The following is a 23,873-nucleotide window of genomic DNA, read 5'->3' on the forward strand; positions in this document are numbered from 1 at the left end:
GCAGTCTTTGGAAAGCTTTTGTGTTTTTGCTTTGTTTGGTATTTCTCGTGATGGATCTCGAACCCTAGGCACACTTGCCATGGTTGCAAAAGTTCTACGGTGCCATGTGTTAAAAGCCCCAAATTGGCTTGCAGGGTCTTAGTTCCCCGACCAGGGATCAAACCCAGGCCCTTGGCAGTGAAAGCACGGAGTCCTAACCCCTGGACCGCCAGGGAATTCCCCCCTTTCCTTTCTTCTCCTATAATTCTCCTGTCCAACATTCCCCCTTAACTTGCCATAGCTTTGAACTGGAAGCTTCTGACACGCGGAGGTAGTCAGTAAGTGACTGTGGTGATGGTGGTAATAGTAATACTACCTGTCATAACATCAGCTTCCAAACTGCAGCAAGCAAGGCACCCAGGAAATGACCTGTTTCAGAGCTCAAGTTTCCACAAGGCTGAGATTTTAGCCTGTAAACACTAAGAGTTGGGTTTTGTTTGTTTTCGTGTTTTAGTTTTAATCGTTATGAAACAGACGTCTTTCTAAAACACGTTTCATACGCTTGAGCCTTTTAAAATAGAGGAGGTCGACACAGTTGAACTTTTCCCTTTCTGGAGTCGGTGTAGCAGCATCTTTGTGGCCTGTGAACAGCTCCATTCTCCGGGGCCTCAGGGGGAGGCGGGGCTGTGGGTTGCCATAGAGACAGCTGGCATTGAGGTGTTGTGTCCATCTTTACACTGAAGAGTGCTCCTTATCAGTCTTGGCATGCTGTTCTGTAGTAGCCCTTCCTTCTTCCCTCTTCTGTTAGAAATTAATCGATTTAATGTGCGAGGAGCATGTGTAAAAGCAGGCCAGTGAGTGGATGAGAGGGAGGATTCAGGCCAGTGGAAGTGCTTTAGGGAGGGCCTGCTCTTAGCCATCTACTCTGACTGCCTCTGGGCCTTTTCTGCTTCCTACTTCCAGAGAGCTGGGATGGACAGATAAGTACACTATGGATAAGTAAGGTGTTGTTGTCATCATTTGTCACTTATTAAATATTCTTTTATTTATTTATTTATTATTTTATTTTTTTTGGCTGCGTTGGGTCTTTGTTGCTGCACACGGGCTTTCTCTAGTTGTGGCGAGCGGGGGCTACTCTTCGTTGTGGTGCGCGGGCTTCTCATGGCTTCTCGTTGCAGAGCACGGGCTCTAGGCATGTGGGCTCAGTAGCTGTGGCACACGGGCTTAGTTGCTCCACGGCATGTGAGAGCTTCCCGGACCAGGGCTCGAACCCGTGTCCCCTGCATTGGCAGGCGGATTCTTAACCACTGTGCCACCAGGGAAATCCAATTATTAAATATTCTTGATTACAAGTTTTAAAATGAAAGAGAAGAGCATTTTGTATTTCTCACTTTAAAAACAATTGGGTATCTACTTACCTCCATGCAGATAGAGTGTAGGTATGTGTGTGCCCATGCACATTTAGAAAAAAGGTTCTTCAGCTTGCTCTCCTGTCCAGGAACAGCTGAGAGACCTCAGTAGACTTTCCTTCTGGCTCCAAGTTTGTAGTGGGCCTCCCACTGAATGCCAGTTGGTCAAGGGCAATATGGGCTAAGGGCAAGGTTCTGTAGAGAGGTTCCTTGAGACATGCCTCCCTATCTCAGGTCTGTCCCCAAAGAAGGCGGGGTGCGAGGTGCTGACACCATCAGCCTAATGGATGTGTTTTGTATTCTGTCCTCAGAGCCTGGTCAGCTCCTGTACAACTGGGCAACACTCCCCAGCAGGCAGCGAGGCTTCACGGTGCCAGGCCTTAAGGGCCATAGAAAGTCGGGTGCGACCTCTGCTTTCCAGCTGGGGTGCTGTGAAGGGGCTTGGCGTTGGGTGTAGCTAAGGCGCTGATGTGCTCCGTGCAGGGAAGGAAGGTGGGGCTTGCGGTGGAGCCAGGGCCCTCAAGAGAGGCTCATCATTCAGAAGGGGGCAGCAGGGGGCTGTGGCCCTGGAGCTGAGGGCACCGGGCTGTGTGCTAATGCAAGGATGTGGGGGCGGGGCTGCTTCTTGGCTGTGGGTCACAGCAGAGTCCCCAGGCGGGTGGGGGCAGTGGCCCGGGCCCTGTCTCCCTGTGGGCTGGTCGTGAGGGCAGCCTCCTTCAGGCCCCCCGTGGGGGGCCCCGCTGGAGTGGACTTTGAGCTGATGATGGGTGTGTGGTGCTGTGAGCGTGGGACCAGGGCCAGGCCGGGCTGCTTCAGGCCTGCTCTGACTGCCCGTTTGCTTCCCTCTTCAGAGCCATCCAGACATCTGCTCAGGCAACTCAGCGAGAAAGGTGAGTGAGTGAGGAGTGGACAGGCACCCCCTTTAAGGTGCGCTGTAGGGCGGGGGTGAGAGGGTGAGGCCGGCGACCAGCAGGGTGTGGGCGTCGCGGGCAGTTCAGAGGGGATTCTGCCTTGTTCTGCCCTGGAAGTGGGCCTCACCCCTTGCTGTCCGGGCTCCCCCTGCACACCTTGCACCCTGTCTCTCTGCCCTTGGGTGACAGCAGGAGTGAGTGACCGTGCCATTCTGCATCCCCGGCTCCCGGTCTGTCAGTCATTCCTTTGAAAGCCTGGGAGACCTGGTGAAGGTTCTGGGAGCAGAGCCCCTGACGCTCTCTGGCTCGGGGGCTCTGGGCCTCAGGCCTCTGTGACGGGGCTCTTTCTCCGGGTTACTGATCTCCGCTCCCCCTCCCCCTCGCTGCTGTGCCGGGACCGGTGGTGGCGGAGCAGCCAGAGCAGCAGGAATGAAGGTAAGGCCAGGGGCACACGGGACTGTCTGGACAGGTTGGGGGACAGCCCAGGTCAGCCCCCATCATCTTCATTCACTCAACAAACACCTGTTGAGCACCTACTGTGCTCCAGGCTCTGTCATGAGGGTCACAGAGATGAATAAGCCGTGGCCCTTGCCCAGGGGACCCTTCTGTACCCTTTTCCTGGAGTGGCACCCTGGTGGTGGCTGGCCCAGCCGGGATCCTCTCATTTTGCCCTCTCCCTGGGGCACGCAGGCCTCTCTGGATCCTGAGTTCCTGAGCAGACCCCAGTCCCAGCTTCCCACCTCAAGAGCCCCCTGCTTCGCATGGGAGCCTAGTGGAGACCAGGGGTTGGGGGTCTAGATGTGGCTTTCTCTGTGAAGCCTCCCCAGCCCCAGCTGCTGCAGGAGGAGGGGGGCTGCCCAGAGGCCTGTCACGAGGGGGCCTTGTGCTCTGAACAGCATGTGGGCAGTGTTGGCACGCTCCTGGACTTTGGACAGCCCCCCTGTGCTCGGGGCCTGCAGTCGGAGGCTGAAGGGGCTGCCCGGGAGGAGGAGGAGGAAGAGCAGGCCTTTCAGGTCTCCCTGGAGGACCTGGCAGGGCATGAAGGCAGCGAGCAGGGGGCCGGGCCAGAGCCCCCAGGCGAGGAGGAGGAGGAGAGCCTGGCAGTGGCGGAGCAGGTAGCCGACTTTGCCAGCTCCCTGCTGGCCGCCCTCCACTGCTGGCACTATCGGGCCAACGCTTTACTTTTCTCCCGGGGCGCTATGGTGAGGTGTCTCTTCGATCTCCCCCTCCTCCTTGCATGCCCCCTGGCACGCGCATGCCCATCCAAGAGTCCCCTCCCCTGCCCTTCTCATCCCTCCTTCCTGCCATCAGCACTTCTTAACACCTTGCTCACTGTCACACCCTGGTGAGCCCCTGGCATTCATTGTTCCAGCACTGGGTGCTAACCAGCATGCTACTCAATGGGCATGACTAATGGGGCGCGGTGGGGGGAGGGGGAGAGGCCAGCACACAGGGAGCCACATGCCTGGCAGGGATTTCTTTTTTGTGTGTGTGTGGTACGTGGGCCTCTCACTGCTGTGGCCTCTCCCGTTGTGGAGCACAGGCTCCGGACGCGCAGGCTCAGCGGCCATGGCTCACGGGCCCAGCCACTCCGCGGCATGTGGGATCTTCCCAGACTGGGGCACAAACCCGTTTCCCCTGCATCAGCAGGTGGACTCTAAACCACTGCGCCACCAGGGAAGCCCCTGGCAGCGATTTCTGTGTCCCCAGACCTGGCAGTTCAGGCTGACTCTGGAATGGCTCAGGTCCAACGCTGGGTCTCAACGCAGCCCAGCCCCTTTGGGGCTCAGGAGGTGCTGCCAGGGTTGGGATGCAGAAGGGACCAGCTCCCCGTTGTCCTGGGAGCTGACGACTACCCTCTGCTTGCTGCAGGGGAAGGGGCGCAGGGAGCCCGAAGACCCCAAGAGCTGCCGAAGGCCCAGCAGCCGATCTCCAACCACCGCTGAAAAGTGCCTGAGCTTTGAGTCTGCGTCCTCCCTGCCGGAGGTGAGTGGCCAGCAGGCGGCCACTCATTTCTGTTACAAAGGCGGAAGGGGGATAGTGCAGAGGCGCCTGGGCCCAGATCTCCAGCTCTGCAGATGGGGCTTTCAGGCACGGGCTGTCCCGTTGGGCCCATGGGGACAGGGAATCCCACTCCCTAGGACTCTCGGGCCCTCAGGAAGCCTGTCTGGCCTGTGGTCATGTGGCTTGGTGACTGACAGCCTCTTACTCTGAATTAGAAAAGGTGCCTCTTCCTTTGGGCAGATGCAGTCTCTGGCCAAGGGGCACAGTTATTGGAAGTGACCAGATTATAGGTCCCCTTGGCCAGGCCTCCTTGCATAGAGCATAAAGCTCTGCCCTGCTAGTGTGCCAGACATTTAAATCATGCCTGTCCCACCTGGCAAAGGAGTAAGGTGTTGATATGTACTGGACACCTCCTGTGTGCCTGATGTTTTGTTTCTTCCTTCTGTTTCCTGAACCAGCTCTACCAGGGAGAACAAGACTCAGGTTAGGTTGACGTGCCTGACATTGTCAGCTTCTAAGGGACAGAGCTCAGATTAGACTTGGGTCTGTGACCCAGACGCCTGCACTTTTTCCCGCCACCCCCCGCTATCTGGGGGTTATGTGGAATGGAGTCCTTTGCTATTGCAGAGTTACAAGGAAAAGTTCATGAGGCTTAGACTCCGGGGTGGGCCTTACAGTCAGGACATTGCGAAGCCTGGGTGACATTAGAAAAGAGTTCAGAATGGTGCTGTCCAGTGACAATGGAATGTGAGCCTCGTGTAATTTTATTTATTTATAAAATTTTTATTTATTTATTTTAAAAAAATTTTATTTATTTTTTTTGGCTGCATTGGGTCTTCATTGCTGCGCGCGGGCTTTCTCTAGTTGTGGTGAGCAGGGGCTACTCTTTGTTGCGGTGCGTGGGCCTCTCATAGCGGTGGCTTCTCTCGCTGCGGAGCACGGGCTCTAGGTGCGCCGGCTTCAGTAGCTGTGGCTCCCGGGCTCTAGAGCGCAGGCTCAGTAGCTGTGGCGCACAGACTTAGTTGCTCCGCAGCATGTGGGACCTTCCCGGACCAGGGCTGGAACCCATGTTCCCTGCATTGGCAGGCAGATTTCTAACCACCGCGCCACCAGGGAAGTCCCCTCACGTGTAATTTTAAATGTTCCAATAGTCACATTAAAGAATTATTTAACCCAGCTTTTCCAAACACTATCATGTCAACATGTAGTGTGTTAAAAAGCTATTAATGAAAAAAAAAAAAAAAAAAAAAAAAGCTATTAATGAGGTATTTTGTACTTTTTTGGTATGAGGTTTTTGCAACGTGGACTAGCTACATTTCAGGTGCTCAGGAGCCACGTGTGGCTGGCAGCCATTGTGTTGGACATTACAGGCCTAGCTCCTGGGTCCCACTGTGCAGATTCTAGACTAGAACAATTGGAATCAAGTCTGATTCCTCGGGCTATAGAGTGTTATCCTGTGTTCTCCCTAAAGATTCCTCTGGAAAGCTGCCTGTACTAGCTGGTTTTATGATTCAAATGACCTTCAAGGTGGTCAAGAGAGAGCTGCCAACTTTGCTTCCTTCCTTGCCATCCGCTGCGCACATGCAGAGTCCTGCACAGGGGTGGAGGCTCGCTGGCAGGAGCCAAATCCCCGTCTTTACCCTCTGACAGGATTCCAGCACGTGGTCCTACTGCCCTCTGGATCCTGATCCACACGGGAGACCCTGGCCCCTCAGGGAAGTTGTTTAGGCCTGGGTTTCAACCCAGAACAACCCCCATGTGGGGAGCTACTGGGGCTTGAGGGAGCCGCTTCCCATCAGGCAGGGAAGTCCTGGTGCCGTGGCTCTGACCCCATACTGCATGTTCCCACCTTGTCCCTGTACTCTCCAGGCAGGCTGCCACTGAGAGGTGCCACCACTTTACCCCATCTGCGTTCCTAGAATTTTTCTTGGGTTTGAGAATGTGGGCCCAGCACCCCAGCTGCAGGGTGACTAAGGGACATCCTCTCCCTAGGACCTGCTGCCCACTCCTGAGTCATGCTCATTCTGATTGCCTGCAGTCCTAAACCGCAGCCCCTCTCACTAGGCTTTGAGCAGGCTGTGCTGTCCCCACATCCCCCCGGGTCACATGAGGGAGGTTTTTGGCTCATATGAGCTCTTTGTGCTCTCCCAGGTTGAGCCAGACCCTGAGTCTGGGACAGAGCAGGAGGTGTTTGCTGCCATGGAAGGTCCCGGGACCGAGGAGATGCCCTCAGACACAGAGGCTCCAGAAGCCCTAGAAATGCAGCTTGACACCCACCAGCTGCTGCTGGGACTGGACCCCCCGGGTGATATGGTGGACTTCATGGTGGCCGAGAGCACCGAGGACCCTAAGGTCCTGAGCAGTGAGGACGAGGAGGAGGAGATGGGGGCCGCCCACGAGCCCGAGAGCCTCCTGCCTCCCTCTGTGCTGGACCAGGCCAGCGTCATTGCCGAGCGGTTCGTCAGCAGCTTCTCTCGGCGGAGCAGCCTGGCACTGGAGGACGGCAAGTCCAGCGGCTTCGGGACCCCGAGGCTGACCAGCCGGAGCAGCAGTGTGATCAGCCTAGAGGACAGTGAGAAGGGCCTGGCCCGACGTGGGAGCACCACAGACCCCCTGGGCTCTCAGCTCCCTCCAGAAGTGGACATCAGTATGGGGGTGGCTGCAGAGAGTGACCCTTCTGTCAACGGGACAGAGCCCCAGAGCCCAGGCTGCCCAGCGGAGCCAGACAGGCCTTCCTGCATGAAGGAATCGAAGCTTTCTTCCCGAGACCGGCTGTTGTTGGACAAAATCAAGAGCTACTATGAAAGTGCAGAGCATCACGATGCAGGCTTTAGTGTCCGGCGCCGGGAGAGCCTCTCCTTCATCCCCAAAGGACTGGTGAGAAACTCAGTCTCCAGAATCAACAGCCTTCCCAGGCCAGACCCGGAGCCAGTGGCTCCGCTGGGGCATAAGAGACAGGTGGGCTCGCGGGCAGCCTCGTGGGCCCTCTTTGACTACTCAGGACCAGGCCAGGCTAGTGCTGGGGACCCAGCTCCCATCACAGATGCTGAGTTCCGCCCGTCTTCGGAAATTGTGAAGATCTGGGAGGAAGTGGAGTCTTCTGAGGGCAGCCCTCGGAAGGGACCAGGCCAAGGCCAGGCCAATAGCTTTGACCTGCACGAGCCCCTCTTCATCCTGGAGGAGCGTGAGCTGGGGGCCATCACTGAGGAGTCGGCTACTGCCTCGCCGGAGAGTGCCACCCCCACTGAGCCCCCCAGCCCGGCCCACCTGGCCCGGGAGCTGAAGGAGCTGGTGAAGGAGCTGAGCAGCGGCACCCAGGGGGAGCTGGTGACCCCGCTACACCCCCGCATCCTGCAGCTCTCCCATGTGATGGACAGCCACGTGAGCGAGCGTGTCAAGAGCAAGGTCTACCAGCTGGCTCGCCAGTACAGCCTCCGGATCAAGAGCAAGTCGGTGACAGGCAGGCCGCCGCAGCAGTGGGAAAAGGTGGCTGCCACCACCCCCGACCTGCAGCAGGAGGCTGGAGCACCATCTGCTGGCAGAGGTATGAAGGGGGTGGGGCGGAGGGCCCTGCCTGCACGCCTGGGATGGAAGCACCTTTTAGGAGCCAGCTGGATTCTGGGAAAGTGACCCCCTAAAGGACCTCTACCAAAAAGAGGGCTGGGGCGAGTCCTGGAGCTGGTCTAACGCTCAAGGCCAGGCTCCTCCTGTGGAGCAGACGGCCTGTGGCCACGGGCCTCTGTTTTCCAGGAGAGCAGAAGCTCTAGTCTCTTCCTTTGACCCCTGACCCCACCCCCACCCCCACCCCCTTTTCTTCATTCTTCCCGTTTCCCTTTGGTAAGGGCGCCGTGGATGGTCAGTGAGGTTTCTCTCCCATCACACGCAAAACCCCAGCAACCAGCCTCGCCTGGAAGGGGAGTTGAGGTCAGTCCAGAGCCCTCATGTCCTCTTGCTCCCTCCCTGCGCAGGGATTCAGGCGGCTCGCTGTCTCCTCACAGGTAAGAGGAAACCAGTGCTGTCTCTCTTCAACCACGAGCAGCCCACGGCCCAGGAACACAGCCCGCCCAAGCCCGGCTCTGCCAGGGAGGTATCGCCGCGGCGTTTCTCCTTCAGCTCCTCGGCCACCAGCCCGAGGACCACCTCGCCTGGGGCCTGGCACATCCCCCGAAGCCCCCGAAGCCCCCTGGACACCGAGACTTTCAACTGGCCCGACGTCCGAGGGCTCTGCTCCAAATATGCCTCCCAGGACGAGGCGCTCCAGGCCAAGGGCCGCCGGCCGCGCAACCTGCCCGTCAACCGGAGCAACTCGCTGCCGGAGAACATGATGCAGCCGCAGCCGCCCCTGTCGGGGAAGGTGGGCCGCTGCTGCAGCCTGAACGCCAGGAGGACCCCGGCAGGCCCAGGGGTCGCCCAGCCTCAGCCTCTGGCGGGGTCACCCCCAAGCGCGCCGGACGGAGGGGAGGCCCTGTACGTCACCGCAGACCTCACACTGGAGGACAGCCGGCGGATGGTTGTCATGGAGAAGGGGCCCCTGTCCGGCCCCAATGCGGGACTGGAGGCAGCCAGCGGGCGGGGACCGAGCTCACCAGCAGCCCAGGTGGGGCAGGGCCCGGAGTTCCAGGAGTGTGCAGAGTATCGGCCTAAAGAAGAGGCTCCCAGGGACCCGGTAGACCCAAGCCAGCAGGGCAGAGTGAGGAGCCTGCGGGAGAAATTCCAGGCCTTGAACTCCACAGGTTGACACTGAGTCCTGGGGGAGGGAGCAGCCGTGCCGAGGGACGGGGAGGAACGGTGGCATCCTCGCTCACAGCCTGGGCTCACCCTGCTCACCCGAGCCCCACCCGGGGCCCTCAGAAAGGCCGCCCCTGGGAGAGCGCCCTGGGGCACCGGGCAAGGGCCTTCACCTGCCGTGGGCGCGCCAGTGACTTGCGAGCCCCTTTGACCTCTGAGGCCAGTGTGGCCGCTTCCCTCGTATATAGTTCTTCTCTAGTAAGAGGCCAAATAGTTAAGCTCATCTCTTCCCAGGGAGAGCGAGCCCTGCTCAGGCCTCCAGTGTTGCTTGGCCGCTGCCAGACTGAGGGCCCACCCAGGGGACACACAGGAGGGTGGCCTGGGGAGGCTTTGCTCTTTAACTGTGTCTTTTCTTAGGATCCGGGCAGGAACGAGGCCCATAATTTATTGCTTTCTACCCTGTGGTATGTTGGTGTGCTCGCGCGTGTGTGTGTGTGAGTGAGTGTGTGTTCTGTTGTTGATTTCCCTCCTGGGAAGAATGTCGTGGACTCTATTCAGGTACTTTTGTGGGTTGTCTTGCTGGCCCCGTGGTTGTCACTAATGTACACACATTTTGTTATTTGCCAATGGTGTAATAACCACTGCTGACCAACCAACCTGTGAGTGGTCTCCTTACTGGCGTCTGGCCGGGCTGGGGAGAGGCGATCGTGCCCAGGCCTGTCTCAGGGGAAGCGGGACGTGGGCTTGTTGCTTCCACAGGCGCTCATTTGCAGCCATGCTCACGAAGCACAAGGTCCCAGGTGCTGGTGGGGGAGGCTGGGGCAGCAGGATGTGTGGGAGGGGACTTGTTCTGCTACTTCTGTTCCCACGGGCTTCTGTCTACCCACAGCCTGGCGTCCTGTCTGGGGTAAGGTCAGGGGGCACCGTGCCAGCCTTTAGCTCTTTTCCCCAGGTGCCAAAGTTGGACTGAAAGGGGTGGAGTGGGGGTGGAACATTTTTCTAACAGGTAGATATTTCCACGTCTGGTGCCTTTTATTCTTCTCTCCCTCGCTAGTTCCCAGGAGACATCCTAGGGGGCAAGGATTCTCAACTTGGAGCCTAGAAATATCTTAAGTGGCTGGCAGTATTGGGTGAGGGGTACAAATGCATTTTTTCTGGGATGGAGCCTCATTCTTCATCTTATTCTCAAAAGTGTCTTTGATTCAAAAGGCGTAGGTACGCCCCCTACTTCTGACTGGGTTTTCTGCCTTCTTTTCCTGGGTGGACCAGCCTTGCTTCACCCTGTTTCTTCGGGCTGGGGCCTGGGAGGAGTAGGGCTGCAGGGCCAGGTGGTAGAGCTGTCTTGCAGGTCTTCTGACCTAGGAGGACACACTCAGCCTGAAGATGGGTCTGCTGAGTCTGATGAGGTCAAGGGAATGTCAGAGGTAAGTGGAGGCCTTTCCTGAGCAGAAGCAGAGCAGGGCTGGCCCACGTTCTGCCAGCTGGTCAGAATGGTCTGTGGGCACTTGCACAGTCGCTGAGAGAGCTGGCTCCTACGAGACAAGTCTCTGATTGTGATGAGTAGCCACACACTAGAGTGAGAGTCAGGAGATCCAGCCCTGCATTTAACTAGCTGGGTCACCTAAACTCATGCTTTTTCCTCCTCTGTACATTGAAGAAGATGGATGAGTTGTTGCTTCTCAAACTCTCTGACTCAGACTCTTCAGGAGGTGAGGCCTGGGGAGTAGTAGTCAACACCTTCCCCAGGTGATCCTTACACAGCCCTCTAGGTTATACCTGGGAACCCTGGACCAGCTCAGTGGTTCTTACTGGCTGCCCACTGGAATCATCAGGGGAGGGGACTTTTTGAAAAACGCTGATGTCTAGGTTTCACCCACCCAGACCAATGGAAACTGCACCTCCGGAGATGAACCCCAGGTGTGTGGATTCTGATTTTCAGATCTCTGTCCTGAGCTCCATGGGGAAAGGCCTGCAGCAGGCCCTCAAGATGGTTGAATGCATGAATAAGCGAGCTTTTCTCAGGGTCTCCAGTGAAGCACAGAACCTAGGTGCCAGCAGAGTTGTTCCCATAAGACTCCAAGGACAAGCCAGAGTCTGGCTGTGCCTCTTGTCTCCATGGTGGTCCTGTGTTCACAGATTCCGCCTTGCTCAATCAGCCAGCCCCCTTTGGTCCAGTTCAAAGGGAAATAGGTGAGTCAAGTAAGAAACGGAAATATGGAGCGTTATTGATTTATTAGAAAAACTAGTAAATGGGTTTTCTCTGGTTGGTGGAAGCACATTTGAGCAGGTGGAGGACAAGGCCCAGCCGGCCCCAGGGCCAGCCCCAGATTGCGTGGTCTGTGCCCAGCAGGGTTGCAGTCCTCTGCAGCCACCTCCTCCCTTGCATCCTCCCTGAGCTTACTTGTCCAAGGGACCGAGCCACGGGGTCCTCTGGATCTCTGCCCCCTCCTACTGAAGGGAGGAGGGCGATCCAGGGCCAGCCTTGGGGACTCTCTTTGCTCTCCGATAGGCAGGAAGAAGGAGTGGGGTGGCGGGGAAGCCGAGCCCCCCCCCCCCGCCAAGCCCCAGACCTCCTGTTATGGGTGCTAGTTGGGGGGAGGAAGCTCGAGGACCCTCCTTACCTCCCTCAGCCACAGTCAGTTGAGGCCAGGGGACAAAGGGGAAGGAGAGAGGGAAGGAGGACCACCTGACCATGCCCAGAGGGAGCTTCCTCTAAACTGCCCTGGGGAGGAATCCTGGTTTGCTGGTGTGGACTGGAGCTGTTTGGGGATACTGTTAAAGAAAAGAACTACAAAATAGAAAATGTAAGGAGGGAAAAATGAAACCTTGCCAGGGCACCAGGAGCTTAGCCCCCCCCATGTGGCACAGAGTCCCAAAGCTGGGCCCCTGCAGTTTTCAGTCCAGTGAGTTGAATGTGTTGGGGCCTGTGTGATGTAGGGGGAGGGATGCGTGGGGAGCTGGCAGTAGATGGTGGGTCACGTGCAGCTGGCTGCTGCCCTTGCCCAGTCTGGGGGCCCAGGGGTGGTGAAATCCTAGCTTTTCCTTGAGGCCCTTTCATTCTTGGGACTGTGGAGTTGCTTGCTGAAATTCTTCACTTCAGGTGCTGCTTTGGCACACGTGGAGGGCAGAGGGTGGCCCCTAGTCTCTTGGCTCCCTGAAGACTGGCCCATGGGAACAGCTGAGGGAGACTCTTGCCGCTCTCTGCCCTGGAGCAGGACATGCCCTCAGATGCACCAGAGGCCTTCTGTATTGCCAGGTGAGTGTCGTCACCTCGCTGCCTCCTGCCTTGGTTTCCCTAGGTATAGAAAGAGGCTGGTGGGTGGTACAGATTAGGTCCCCTGTGGGTGCACAGAGGGCCATAGGGTTAGGTGCATAGAGGCCAAATGAAGACCCTGGCTCCAGAGGTGGGACCACCTGTCAGGCTCCAGCAGAGAACATCCCTCCTGTGGTTCTTGTCTGCTGGAATTGCCTTCCCTTGACACGGTGGTATTGATCTCGAGCACTAAGGGCTCCTGGGAAGGCCTAGTAACTCCAGATGCCTATGCCCGTGATTTCTGCCTGAGCTTCACCCGCTTCCGGGGGATCATCTCAGTGTGTCTAAGGCTCCTTCCCATGGGGAAGGTGATGGAAACAGCAACTGCTGGCCCCAGGGACCTTTCTGGTCTACCCAGGGGAAATGCCTGCTGCCTGCAACTTAACCCCTCTTTTGGACCTAACCCCAGTTAAGATGCTGGGCTGGAGCTGTATTGCTTTCAGAGTGGCGGAGAAAAATCCCTGTGGAACTAGTGGTCTCTTCCATCTGGACGTCTGACCTCAGCAGCACAGGGAAAGCTATCCCTGGGGATAGAGGTTGCAGGGCCCCTTTTGGCTGTGCTTGGGATTGTCGGGTAGATACCCCTGTGGCCCCCTGACTCAAGGCCAGGACCTTCCGGAGGAGCTAAGCAAGGGTGCCCGCCACACCTTATTGGCTTTGGCCCCAGCATTTGTCCCAGCCGTCTGGGGTTGTTACGTGGGTCGTAATAAATACCCAGGTGTGGCCACATTTGCCACCCCAGGGTGACCGGTCACGAAATTTGCTGTCAGTCCAGCCAGCACCCTCAGGTGGTACCAGACAGAACACGTGGGGTATTTGGCTTTGGGATGCTCTACCCCAGGCATTGCAGTGTCCATCTTGGACCTGGGGACCTGCGCTGTCTCCCTTAAGGGCCCTGGGTCTGAGTGGGATGTTGCTGGTTGGGCAGCTGCTGGGAGTGCGGGAGGACCCCAGGGTGGAGAGGCAGCGCCTTAGGCAGTGTGGAGACCTGTCTACCTCCTTCTGGGCTGAGCCCTAAACTCTAACTGTAGTTTTAAAAGAGGGCTGGCTTGAGAGCTTCCTGGTCCTCCTACCACCATCGGGGGTGGCAGCAAGGGGTGCCGGAGGCCGCGGGAGCCCCTGTGCACTTAGGACCCATCGATGTTGCAGGGTGCCCCCCTCTTTCGGTGGGAGGAGGAGCGAGGAGGGGATGTGGTGGCCCCTGAGGTGAGAGTCCCCGTCTGAGGAAGCCCAGCGGGGAGGAGGCCGTCGTGTCCCGTCAGTCCCCAGCAGCCCCTGGCCCAGTGCTACCTGAAGCCTCCTTCCTCACGCCCCTAAGGGGCAGGTCGGGCATTTCCGGTGTCCTCTTCCCTTTCCCTTTCCCTGGCTGCGACTGAGCAGGAGGTGACCCCAAGACTTGCTTTGGGAGTGGGCAGCGTCTGAGGAACCCCATCAGCCTTCTTCTCCAGCTTATGTTTGAATGGGTGGGACGGGCTGGCGCCCCTCAGCCCGGGAGAGGGGCGGGGAGAGGAGGGCGTGGGCCTCGAAAACCGTCTCCTGCCCCCAGCCCCGGAGGCCCCGAGGGCCGAGGGCCGGCGGAGCTGGGAGCTCCGTCCCTGGAGCCCGCGCTCGCCGTGTGCGGGTCGCCGGGGCTGCGGGCAGAGGGCGCGGAGGCAGGCGTGGGCCGGGCCGGGCCGGGCGACGGCGCGAAGGCAGCTATTGCAGTGCAGCGGGGCCCGGGGCCCGGGGCCCGGCCGGCGACTCGGGGCAGGCAGGCGGCAGGCAGCTGCGGCCAGGCCGTGGGCAGCAGGAAGACCCGGCCGAGGAGGGAAGCGCTCGTCCCGGCTCGTCGCTCGTCCCGACGCACTGGCTTCACCCGCGGGGTGCCCCAGAGGCTACTTCTTTTTGGGGAAGAAGCTGAATCTCTTCTCCTTGTCTTTCTTGCCGAGGCTGGCGTCGGGGCCGGTGATGGAGGGGAGGGGCAGGCTCTGTGCCTTGACACGGATGCTCTGGGACTCGTTGATGGCGGTGCTCATGCCCTGCAGCCAGGACAGCATCTCCTCCTATAGGGCAGGAGGGTCAGGGCCCCGCAAAGGACGGGGTGCCTCTAGGACAACCCCTCCTCCTGAGTGAGCCTTGAGGTCAAGTGGCATGCGTCCCTTCCACCTGCCCCTTTGTTGGTGGGGGTCTGGGCTAGGCAGTCCTGCACTTACCTCATCCTTGCCATGGAAAAGCCACTCGCTGCCATTGCTCAGCCTAGGAGGACAGAGGGTTTCCTGCGTGGCCACCTCTGGATCTGATCCCCCAGCCCCCTGAGCTTTCCCATGACCAGAACCCTGTCAGGCAGCACAGCACCTTCTGAGAGAGGCAAAAATCAGGACCACCAGCCTCTCTGATTTGAAAAATCCCTGAAGGACAGCTCAGGTCTGAAGCTGGTCCCAAAGAGTGGGCCCCTGTCCAGCCACTTATGCCAAACCAGGGAAGGGGCAGTGGACAGGCGGGGCCTCACCTCAGCTTGAAGACGTGCTTCTTCTTCTTGTAGCTGGCAGCAATCTCACAGATGGCATGTCTCAGGGCCAGGGGCTCCTCCCCATGGTAGGGCACCCCCAGGGCCAGGTTCTTGGCATCCTTGTAGAAAGTCAGCTCGCTATTCCTGAGCACACAGTACAGGTTGTTCCAGGACCTGTGAGGGTACAGAGAGGCAGGTCACCTACAGTCCTGATACAGCATCTCTATAATCAGTCCCCATAGCTTTACCATTTTTCTTAATTATACCAATGTTACCCTGATCAATAGTAATACATTTTACTGTTTAAAAAATTGCAAATAAAAATCATCTGCACGTAATGCCACTACCAAAAGTTAACTATTGTTAACATTTGATGTATGTCCTTCTAGTCTTTTTTCTTTTCATATATATAGCTAAAATTGGATTATACTGTATATTCAGTTTTATGTCCTGCTTTTAAGTTTAACACTATATCATGAGTATTTCCCCATCCTCAAATATTTGAATTCTCAAATATTTCTTGAAAAGAATTTTGAATAGTTATATGGTATCCTATCACATATATAAATAATCCCTTTATTGATGGACCTTTTAATACTGGAAATTTTATCCATGATTTAAATAGCAGTATGATAAACATCCTTGCCTGTAACTCTGATCTTACCTGGAGATATATTTCTAGAAGTAGAATTATTGAGTCTAAGACCAATAGTATAAACAGCTTTTCAAAGCATTTCCACACCCACCAGCATATTTGAGTCTCACTACAGAACTGTAACGTGAACAGAGCAGGGTTTTGTTTTGCTGGTAGTGATATTTTGTTTTGTTGATGATCTATGCCTGGTATACTGTACTAGCACTTTTGAAAGAAATGTATTGGTGTAAATCAAGGCTAATCTCAGCTGAAGTGTTTGGTGAGAACAGCAGGCTCATGGGCTCATGTGTGGGCTCACCTGAGCTCCTTCCCTGACAAATGGGGAACATGTTGCCCTTTCACAGTAGTGAGTACTGAGAAACATTAAGCTTTTCTTCCTCCTCTTCCTCCTTTCCTCCTCCCTCCCTCTTGAGGGCAGAAAAGTGGAGAACTAGCAGGGCACGTAGGGAGGAAGGACTGGAAGGTCAAAGAGAGAACCTGACCTGTACAAAGCTGGCTGCAGAGCCATTCCACAAAGCCCAGATTTCTGACACCAGCTCAGGGACCTTTCCTCTGGCCCTCACCACCTTCTCTGAGCTTGTAGCCCAAGTAAGGCAGTTGCAAAGGAGGAGCTGGTCTTGGAGTTAATGGACAAATGATTTAACCTCTCTGAGACTGTTTCCCCATCTGGAAAATGGAAACCTCAATATCATAGGAGGTTTGAGAAGCTATTATCAGTCCTAACATAATGCCTGGCACACAGTAGGTACTTTATAAATGCTAGTTTCCCTTTCCCTGCAGGCTCTCCATATAAGCAATAAACCTCTTCAGGTTGGCTGGGCCCCCCAATTCATTTTTGGAATTTGAATTAACTTTGGCGTGTCCCCCAGGCCAGGCTCTCTCTGTTTGCTGCCATTTGGCCCTGGGAATGTGGCTGGCTTCAACCTCTTGATGCTGCCCTGTTTCTCTGGGACCCTGGACTGCTACCTGAAGGCAGGAGCCTCCAGAGACTTTGGGTCTAGGCATCCCTGGGTAGACCACACCCAAGGACATGACTGCCTCAGGGTCAGGAAACGGCACAGCCTCTGAATGAATTTCTCAGGGTCATATGGTTGCTAGGAGGGACCATAGCAACTCTTTCTTCTCTCCTATTTTATAGCTGGGGAAACTGGGGCCCAGACTGGGTAAAAAGTGGGACTTGGTCAAGGATGTGTTGTTAGTGCCAAGGCCTACCTGTTACCCCGCTCTGGGATAATAACAGCTAGTGTTCACTGAGTTCCTGCTCTGTGCCAGGCATGGCATCTGCACTGAAGAGGCAGGCTGCCCCCGTCATCCCCATTTTACAAGTGAGAGGCTGAGTAACTAGCACCAGGTGATAGGATTTGAACTCGGGACCACAACGGAAGACAGGCTTTTCCCATCATGCCAAGCAGCCCCCGGGCTGTCCCAGAGTATGCCCAGGAGCTCTCAGACTAGAGGCAGAGGGCACCCTCGCCCACAAGCATACCCATGTTGCTCTGTTGAAGTCCCTGGGAGCTGCCCACCCCTCCTACCCCGCGGCCCTCCCCCACACACCTGTTGGACGCCTTCTTGTTGGGCCCCTCCAGGTCGTGCTTGCGGCCCAAGTAGCCCTCCATCTGCACGCCGTGCCCGTGGTCCACCTGGGCCGGCAGCGTTGTAGGCTCATCACCCTCGCTCAGAGGCGTGTCCAGGACCTTAAAGAGGGGCTCTGTGGTGGGCCTCTCATCTGTGCTGGATTTCTCCTCCTGCCCTTCCTTGTGCGGCCCTGGTGGCAGTGGCGGCTGCAGGTCCTGGGGCCACTGCCTCTCTTCTTCCCCCTGCTCAGGGGCACATGGGAGGAGCACACCTTGCTGGGGGTTCAGAGCCAGGGGTGGCTACTCTCGGTAGAACTGGGAGGTCAGCAGGCCCCACCTGAGTCTGGTTCCTCTCTCCTGTGCCCTTCCTGGCCCACCCTGGCCCTCCCTCAACCTGCTGTGGGTTTCCACCTGGCCTGCTTCCCTAGCCTGTGCCCATGTCTCTGGCTCCATTCCCACTCTCCCCCTCTCCAACCTAACATAGGAACAGAAGGTTCTTAGAGTGAGCTGAAGGGGCTCATCCAGGGGGGTTTCCGCTGCTGCTCGCTGCCCGGCTCCAGGGCCCACCCCTGCTTCAGACAGATACTTCAGCTCCTACTGAGTCATCCGTGGGCTCTGGCAAGACTTCAAATGAAGAAAGGGTTCTGCTGCTAAGACAGGACAGAAGAACATTTGTGGTAGGATGTCGTATGGGAACCCTTCTGTTACCTTCCACTTGTGTCTAAAACCCCAAAGCTAAGGGCACCAGGCCCTAAGCCTCCCCCACCACCTTCTAAAGGGAGACCCAGACCTTCCCGGGTCATGGTGCAGGTCCTGCCCCCGTCATTTGGTGGGGATTTGTTGGAGTAGGGCAGTGGTTCCTAACCCTGGCTGCCTTTTACAATCACCTCGGGAGCTTTAACAAAGGATGCCGGGACCCATCCTCAGGATGCTGAGTTAACTAGCCTGGAGTGGGGTCAGCACGCTGGAATTTCTTAATCAGCTTTTCATGCACTCGAATGTGCTGCAGGGGTAGAGAATCACCACCTAAGGAGTCACTGCTCCAGGGAAAGTCCATGGCTTTTACCTCCCTGCTCCTCCCCGTGGAGGGCAGGATCCTCCCAGCCCCTGCCCAAGCCAAGTGAGGGGCCTCCAGTGGAGCCACGTGCTGGTATGTCAGGTGCCCATGAGAAGGGGAAGCAGACCTCTTATTCCCCAGCTGGGTACATCCTTATGCAGAGGCCTTGCTGATCCGCCTTTGTGCCACTGCAGCAGGAGAGAGGGCAGGACAGATTGCGGCAGCAAGGGGCAGCCAGCCTCCGAGTGCAGCGCAAGAATGCCGGCTGGGGCAAGAATGGGTGGGTCTCCTATGTGCCCAGCACCAAGGAAGGCCACCCTTGCTTGAGACATCTGGCCAGAATCCTGTCTCAAAGGCCTGACTGCTGGAGACCTTACAGCACCAGGTGGGAAGGGTCTTGTAGGCCCCCAAGCAGGTGGTATCTGGACACCGGAAGGACCAAGGGCACTGACAGCCCAAGAGGACCAGAGCCAACCCAGGCAGTAAAGAGACACTGCCCCCTCTTCTACTCCATGTCCCAAATGAAGTTGGAGACCCAGGAGAGTGCTGGGGAGGAGCCAGGAAACAGCAGACCCTGTGCTCCCCATTGTGGGTCCTTCAGACCTTGGCTCAAAGCCAAAATAGAGAAATGGAGAATGAGAGGATATGGGCACCATACTGGACATCAGATTGAAGCTTCAAACTGAAACAGACTGGTTAGACTTTTTAACAGCTAAAAGTGACCAAGGTCTGCCTGAGCTGGCACTAAGGAATGGGAAGCGGAGGTTCAACGGAGATGTCTGAAGGCAGTGGTTGGAAGAAAGGTAAGGCTGGTCATGGCTGTATCCCATCAAATTAGGGCTGTTCAATAAACAGGTTGGGGTTCCCTAAGATCTCATTTAAAGAAAGGATAATATGGCTGGAAAAGTTTGAAAACACTACCCTAGTCTAACACCTTCAATCTATGAGAAGACCTGTGCTCAGAGAGGTTAAGTGACTTACCCAAGGTCACACAGCTCATAGATACCAGAGGCAATTAAGAGCATGCACTCCAGAATTGGACAGGCCTGAGTTTTTACCACATCTGTAGGGCTCTCATCTTTTCCTGTCTTAGAGTCCCTTGAGAGTTGTGGCTGGGCCATGCCCATCTTTATGCATCTGGCAGTATTTATATCTTTGAGTGTCAGCAATGAGCCAGAATTGACCACAAGGATCTGAAGGCTCTAAAGCCCTGCCTGGATCCTCCTCCAGCAAGGAGGAGGGGCAGGAGTGGCAGGGTTGGATCTGGGAGCCTGCGTTTGGGGTCCTTCTATGGACCCAGTCAGGCCAACCCTCTGACTTGGGCATAACTGTTGGGGAGGTAGTGAAGCCTTTCATCCTCTGTCTCTCCAGCTGACTGTGCTGTTCCTCCTGGTGATGGGCCAGGCCCTCCCCACACCTGCTCTGGGGGGCTCAGGGAAGATGCGTGGCAGATGCTGGGAGGAAAGCCCAGCAGACCCTCACAACCATGTTCACCCCTCTCACCCAGCCTCCCCCCTCCTGGGATTGGTTTTACTAGAGCCCTGTGTGTCCATATTTTCTTCCTATACTTTTCATTTCCATGCTCCTTCCTTTCGGGAACTGTCCTCTGAAAATAGAGATGATTTTTCCAGGACTGCCTCCCAATTTAATCTCACCTTTCTTCTGTTTCTTCCTAATGGATGCCTGACCCATGTTCCCTGGCAGGGCCAGTCAGAGGCCATGGCCAGTGTGATCAAAAGTTAAATGGCCAGGACATGGGTGGGCTTTGGGAGATGGGGGTTTTCCAATGTATGCAAAGATTTCTTCCATTCTCTTGACTGTTCATGTGGAGACAATTTAAAACACACCCTCTCCCCTCTCCCCTGAAGGCCAAGGCCTGGGGAGAAGGAGTCGAGAATGAGGGTGGGAGGTGGAGGGGTCTGGTGGCAGCTGCTCCTCCCAGGCCCAGGGCTGGCAGGGCTTCTCTCCCTCCTGGGTTAGGGGAAGGGACACACAGGAGAAAGGTGGGGGCATGGTTTGGGCAAAAGGGCCCTCCTTTTATAGGCCCCAGGGGTAAATATGCTTTGCACCATCTTCTAAGAGAGCTGGGAGTTGAGGGGCAGTTCTCCTGCTGCCCCTGGAACCATACCATGCTCTGATGGAGATTCTGCCTTGCCCGACAGGTAGAGGGATGTGTGGACAGCAGAGCATCAGGAGGGGATGCTGGCTACTCGTTGGCTGTAGGGACAGGTAGGTTCTGCCAAAAGGCCCTGGATAGCTAAGATGATCCAAGACTCGCTTGTATCCTCCATGATGTAAGGCAGAAGGCCAGCTGCTTTAGCCCTTGGGTCATCAGGAAGATGCAGAGATTACACCTACTCTGCTGAGGGGTAACCCAGCCTAGAGCAATCACTCAGAGGAGCTGGGGGACACTCTGAAAAAAAGAGGATCCAGCTACTTGGAAGAAACTCTGGGCGTCAGGTTGGGGCTGCTGGAGAGTTTAGACCATAAGTGGGTGTAACAGACGGAGGGAGAATGGCCCAGGGATGGGGCCTGGAATAAGCATGGAGCTTCTGTTCTCTGATTTGAGGGTCTGGGTGACGGGTGGGTGGGACACATCTGAGGTAGGTGTGTGCGCTGGCTGCTGGGATCACGATGTCAGAGGAGGGTAGGGGACAGGCAGCATTGGATGCTGGGGGGAACATCAGGGGAGGAAAGGGCACAGATAGGACAGCCTTTTAGGATCTCACAGGATTGTAGTCAAACGGAGAGGCCTGAGCCCCTGATGGGCAGGGGATGGCCACATCAGAGTCTTTGTAGAGTCTTGTAAGCTTGACTTTTTAGGGTCCTGCCTTGTTAGGAAACTGACTTGGATGGGGGGAAGCAGGCAGATGTCTCTTCCCCAAAGGAGGTTCAAGAAGATGAAGGGAAGAGGGGCAGGATGGGTACATTTCTTACCTGGACTAAAGGTGTTGAAGGTGTACTTCCAAGCCAAGCCAGCAGGTGGCGCAGGGGGCAGCACACAGACAACTAACTCCAGCTCCAGGGAGAAAAATAACCAGGGGTGTGCGACCACAGGGTCTTTGGGAGGTTCTAGAAGATGCTCAGTGAACCCAGACACGTCAACAAACAAGGGAACACAAGTGAGCTTCTCTCTAAAGGAAATGCTGATAAGTGAGAACGAGGGCAAGAGGATGCACCCCAGAGACTGTTTGACTTTAGCCGTGCAATGGTCTTACCTGCCTACCTCACAGCAAGGACTAAGCCTAGAGTGTGTATGTAGGGGGCCTCCAGGGAAGGGCACTCCAGGAAGATTGGTTTGGGAGGGTGCTGGCAATGGATGTTAGAATTCATATGGAGGATGTTTCTCTTAAGAGATGAAGGACTGCAGTGAGGAAAAAAATGAAGGGAAAAATGAACACAATCACCTACTAGGTGTTCTACCGCTATTCTCTTTTTCTATCCTCACACCCTTTCTGCGAGGCAAGTATCACTACCCCTATTTTACAGATGAGGGAAACTGAGGGTCAGGGAAAATGAGTAACTTGCCCACAGTCACACAGCTAGTGAATGGAAGTGTGAGGATGCAGATCTCTCTGGTCCCAAACCCTGTGCTCTTCCTACTAAATCCTGGTGCAAGAGAAGACGGTGGTACTATTGCTCCAGAGAAAAGAGCCTATCCGCTGGGGCTCATGGTCTAAAGGGGAATGAGTCTGGCTTATGTAAGACACGTGGCTGATTGGCTGAGGCAGTGTGATCATGTCACGGCCACCTTGGAAAGGGCCAGAAGAGGGGCTTGAGGCCAGACAAGATCTATTGTTGAATACCTTAGGCAACCAAATAGCCCTGTGAGGCGGTGGGGTGGGGGAAGCTGGCCACTTCTGCAGCCGAGCACTTTTTCCCTCCCCCAGTGTCTGAGGTCTGGGCTCTCATCCTCTGGGTGAGAAGGCTGTCAGCAGACAGGTTGGGAAGGTCGTTCAGAAGACAGTTGTTTGCAAGAGAAGAAAAAGAGATGGTTGGTTGAGAGCAGCCAAAGAGATGAAGAGATGGGAACTTAGGGTGAAGAGACAAATGCCTAAAGGGAGAACAGAGACGCTGTTGCTAAACGGAGGAAAGAGCATGGGAGGAGCTGAGGCTGGAGCAGTGGGGGCTCCACCGGGTTGGTGGCAGGGATGGTGAGGGGCTCTCATGAGGAGTGGGAGGGGCAGCGGAGGGGATCAGCACTGTGTCCCAGGGGCCAGCTGCCTGTCTGAGATGACCACTGGGAACCAGGCAAGACAACCGGAGGGAACACAGAGCAGAAGGCCACCAGTGACGGGGAAAGGAGAGGGGAGTGTGCAGGGTCCCCTTGGACAGGGAGGGGAGACCTGGTCCACGGCCATCCCGGGGGAGAGAACGACTCTTCCTCAGGAGCTTTGCCATTCCCACCACCAGTGTGGGCTCTTCGGGTCCCTGCCCTGGAGGAGCTGGCAGCTGCTTGATGCCTTGGTGACTCTGAGCCAGCCACTCAGACTCAGAAGAGAAGACACTGACTCCCCCATCCAGATCTGACACGCAGCAGTCAAGCTGGCAGCTTCAAGCCTCATTTCTGAGATGCCTACAATGTTAACTGAGTCCCATCCTGGGTTCATCAGTATCGGGGATGCTCTAAAACACAGACTGGAAGATGAACTTAGGAGTTGCCTTTGAGCAGCGGGGCCAGGAAGATCACGTCCGACCATAGCACAGAGAGCTGGGCGCACCGAGCAGCGGACAGATGTCCACAGAGATCCTAGAGCCAGCTTCTCCACGGAGCCTGGAGCGCCAGGGCGCCGTGCCAGACTGTTGGCAGACACAGCCCTGCCACGCTGATCCAGGCATCCTGGGGAGACAGACACGCCCAGGTTCACGGGAAGACTGACGTTTTTTCCAGGCGGGGTCTGCTCATTATGGACAAACACACCATTTGCCTTCACTGTGAAACGCCTGAATCAGCAGCTCAGTTCAGCCTCACAGCGGGAGGGGAGGGAGGATGGGGAAGGCTCGCTCAGGCAAGAAGAAACACAGCGGCTGCCTCCACACCCACATCCCTTCCCTCCAAGAGCATCAGAGCCAGGCCTCTGGCCGCTGATTAGAGCCCTAGGCTGCCTGCTGGGGAGGCTGCTGCTGTGGGGAGTTGCCAAGGGAGTGACAGCAGCTGGAGCCAGCCAGCCACTGGCTAGAAGGTGACCTGCTGCAACCCAGTGCCTGCTCAGCCCTGGGGCACCATCCCTCACATTCTCAAGTGCCGGTTATTTCCCCGAAGCCACGTCAACCTCTAAGACGCTGGAAGGGAGAGGCAAGGGACCTGGAGTCTGGACTCCCGTGCATTCCTAAGGAGATGCCCAGTCCTCTCTCCGGGAAGCCAGCTGCAGGCGGTCTTGGAAGGTCACGGGAAGAGTGATGTCTGTGAGCTGCTCTTGGGTAAGAGAGTTTTCCCTGACAACCTGATGAAGGCCTGATAATGACAGGCACCCAGGCAAATGCTCTCCGGAGCGGCCTCACCCCAGAATCCCTGCACCACAGAGGAATGTAGCCTTGAGGCTTGGAGACAGACGGGGCACGACTGCCCCAAACAGGGAACCCCGGAGGCAGACTCTTGTCACAGCCCCTCGCAGCACCAACCCCTCTCAGGGGTATCCCTCTCCTCGTCACAGCAGCCCCATTGAGAGAGTTCCTAGAGCAGGGCCTGCTTCCCACCCGCGGCCAGGAAACAGGCACAGTGCGCAGAAGAGGTTCTGCAGCCGTTGGCTGGGGG

At 56.4% G+C, this 23,873-nt stretch overlaps 2 protein-coding genes across 10 annotated transcripts in view; one reads left to right on the plus strand and one right to left on the minus strand.

Annotated features, from left to right (window-relative positions):
- Positions 1–9,687, plus strand: part of PLEKHG3 (pleckstrin homology and RhoGEF domain containing G3) — a 42,982-nt gene extending 33,295 nt beyond the window's left edge. For 2 of the 9 annotated variants that reach the window (XM_081228119.1, XM_081228121.1), the window contains exons 13-19: positions 1,700–1,789; positions 2,240–2,278; positions 2,715–2,734; positions 3,196–3,501; positions 4,172–4,285; positions 6,455–7,847; positions 8,302–9,687. In XM_081228119.1, the coding sequence (XP_081084245.1) occupies positions 1,700–1,789; positions 2,240–2,278; positions 2,715–2,734; positions 3,196–3,501; positions 4,172–4,285; positions 6,455–7,847; positions 8,302–9,041 (2,702 nt within the window). In that variant the 3' untranslated portion in view covers positions 9,042–9,687. The remainder of the gene's footprint in view (positions 1–1,699; positions 1,790–2,239; positions 2,279–2,714; positions 2,735–3,195; positions 3,502–4,171; positions 4,286–6,454; positions 7,848–8,301) is intronic. The other 7 variants (XM_081228115.1, XM_081228117.1, XM_081228123.1 and 4 more) reach the window with 4 other exon arrangements.
- Positions 9,688–11,246: 1,559 nt separating this feature from the next.
- The window catches only part of SPTB (spectrin beta, erythrocytic), a 128,828-nt gene continuing 116,201 nt past the window's right edge, over positions 11,247–23,873 (minus strand). Inside the window, exons 33-36 of the mRNA XM_081228114.1 lie at positions 17,042–17,304; positions 14,833–15,006; positions 14,537–14,579; positions 11,247–14,386 (exon numbers count right to left, since the gene is read on the minus strand). Of these exons, the coding sequence (XP_081084240.1) occupies positions 14,219–14,386; positions 14,537–14,579; positions 14,833–15,006; positions 17,042–17,304 (648 nt within the window). The 3' untranslated portion in view covers positions 11,247–14,218. The remainder of the gene's footprint in view (positions 14,387–14,536; positions 14,580–14,832; positions 15,007–17,041; positions 17,305–23,873) is intronic.

This window comes from Mesoplodon bidens, assembly GCF_964165515.1.
Source record: "Mesoplodon bidens genome assembly, chromosome: 3".
Classification (NCBI taxonomy): Eukaryota; Metazoa; Chordata; class Mammalia; order Artiodactyla; family Ziphiidae; genus Mesoplodon; species Mesoplodon bidens.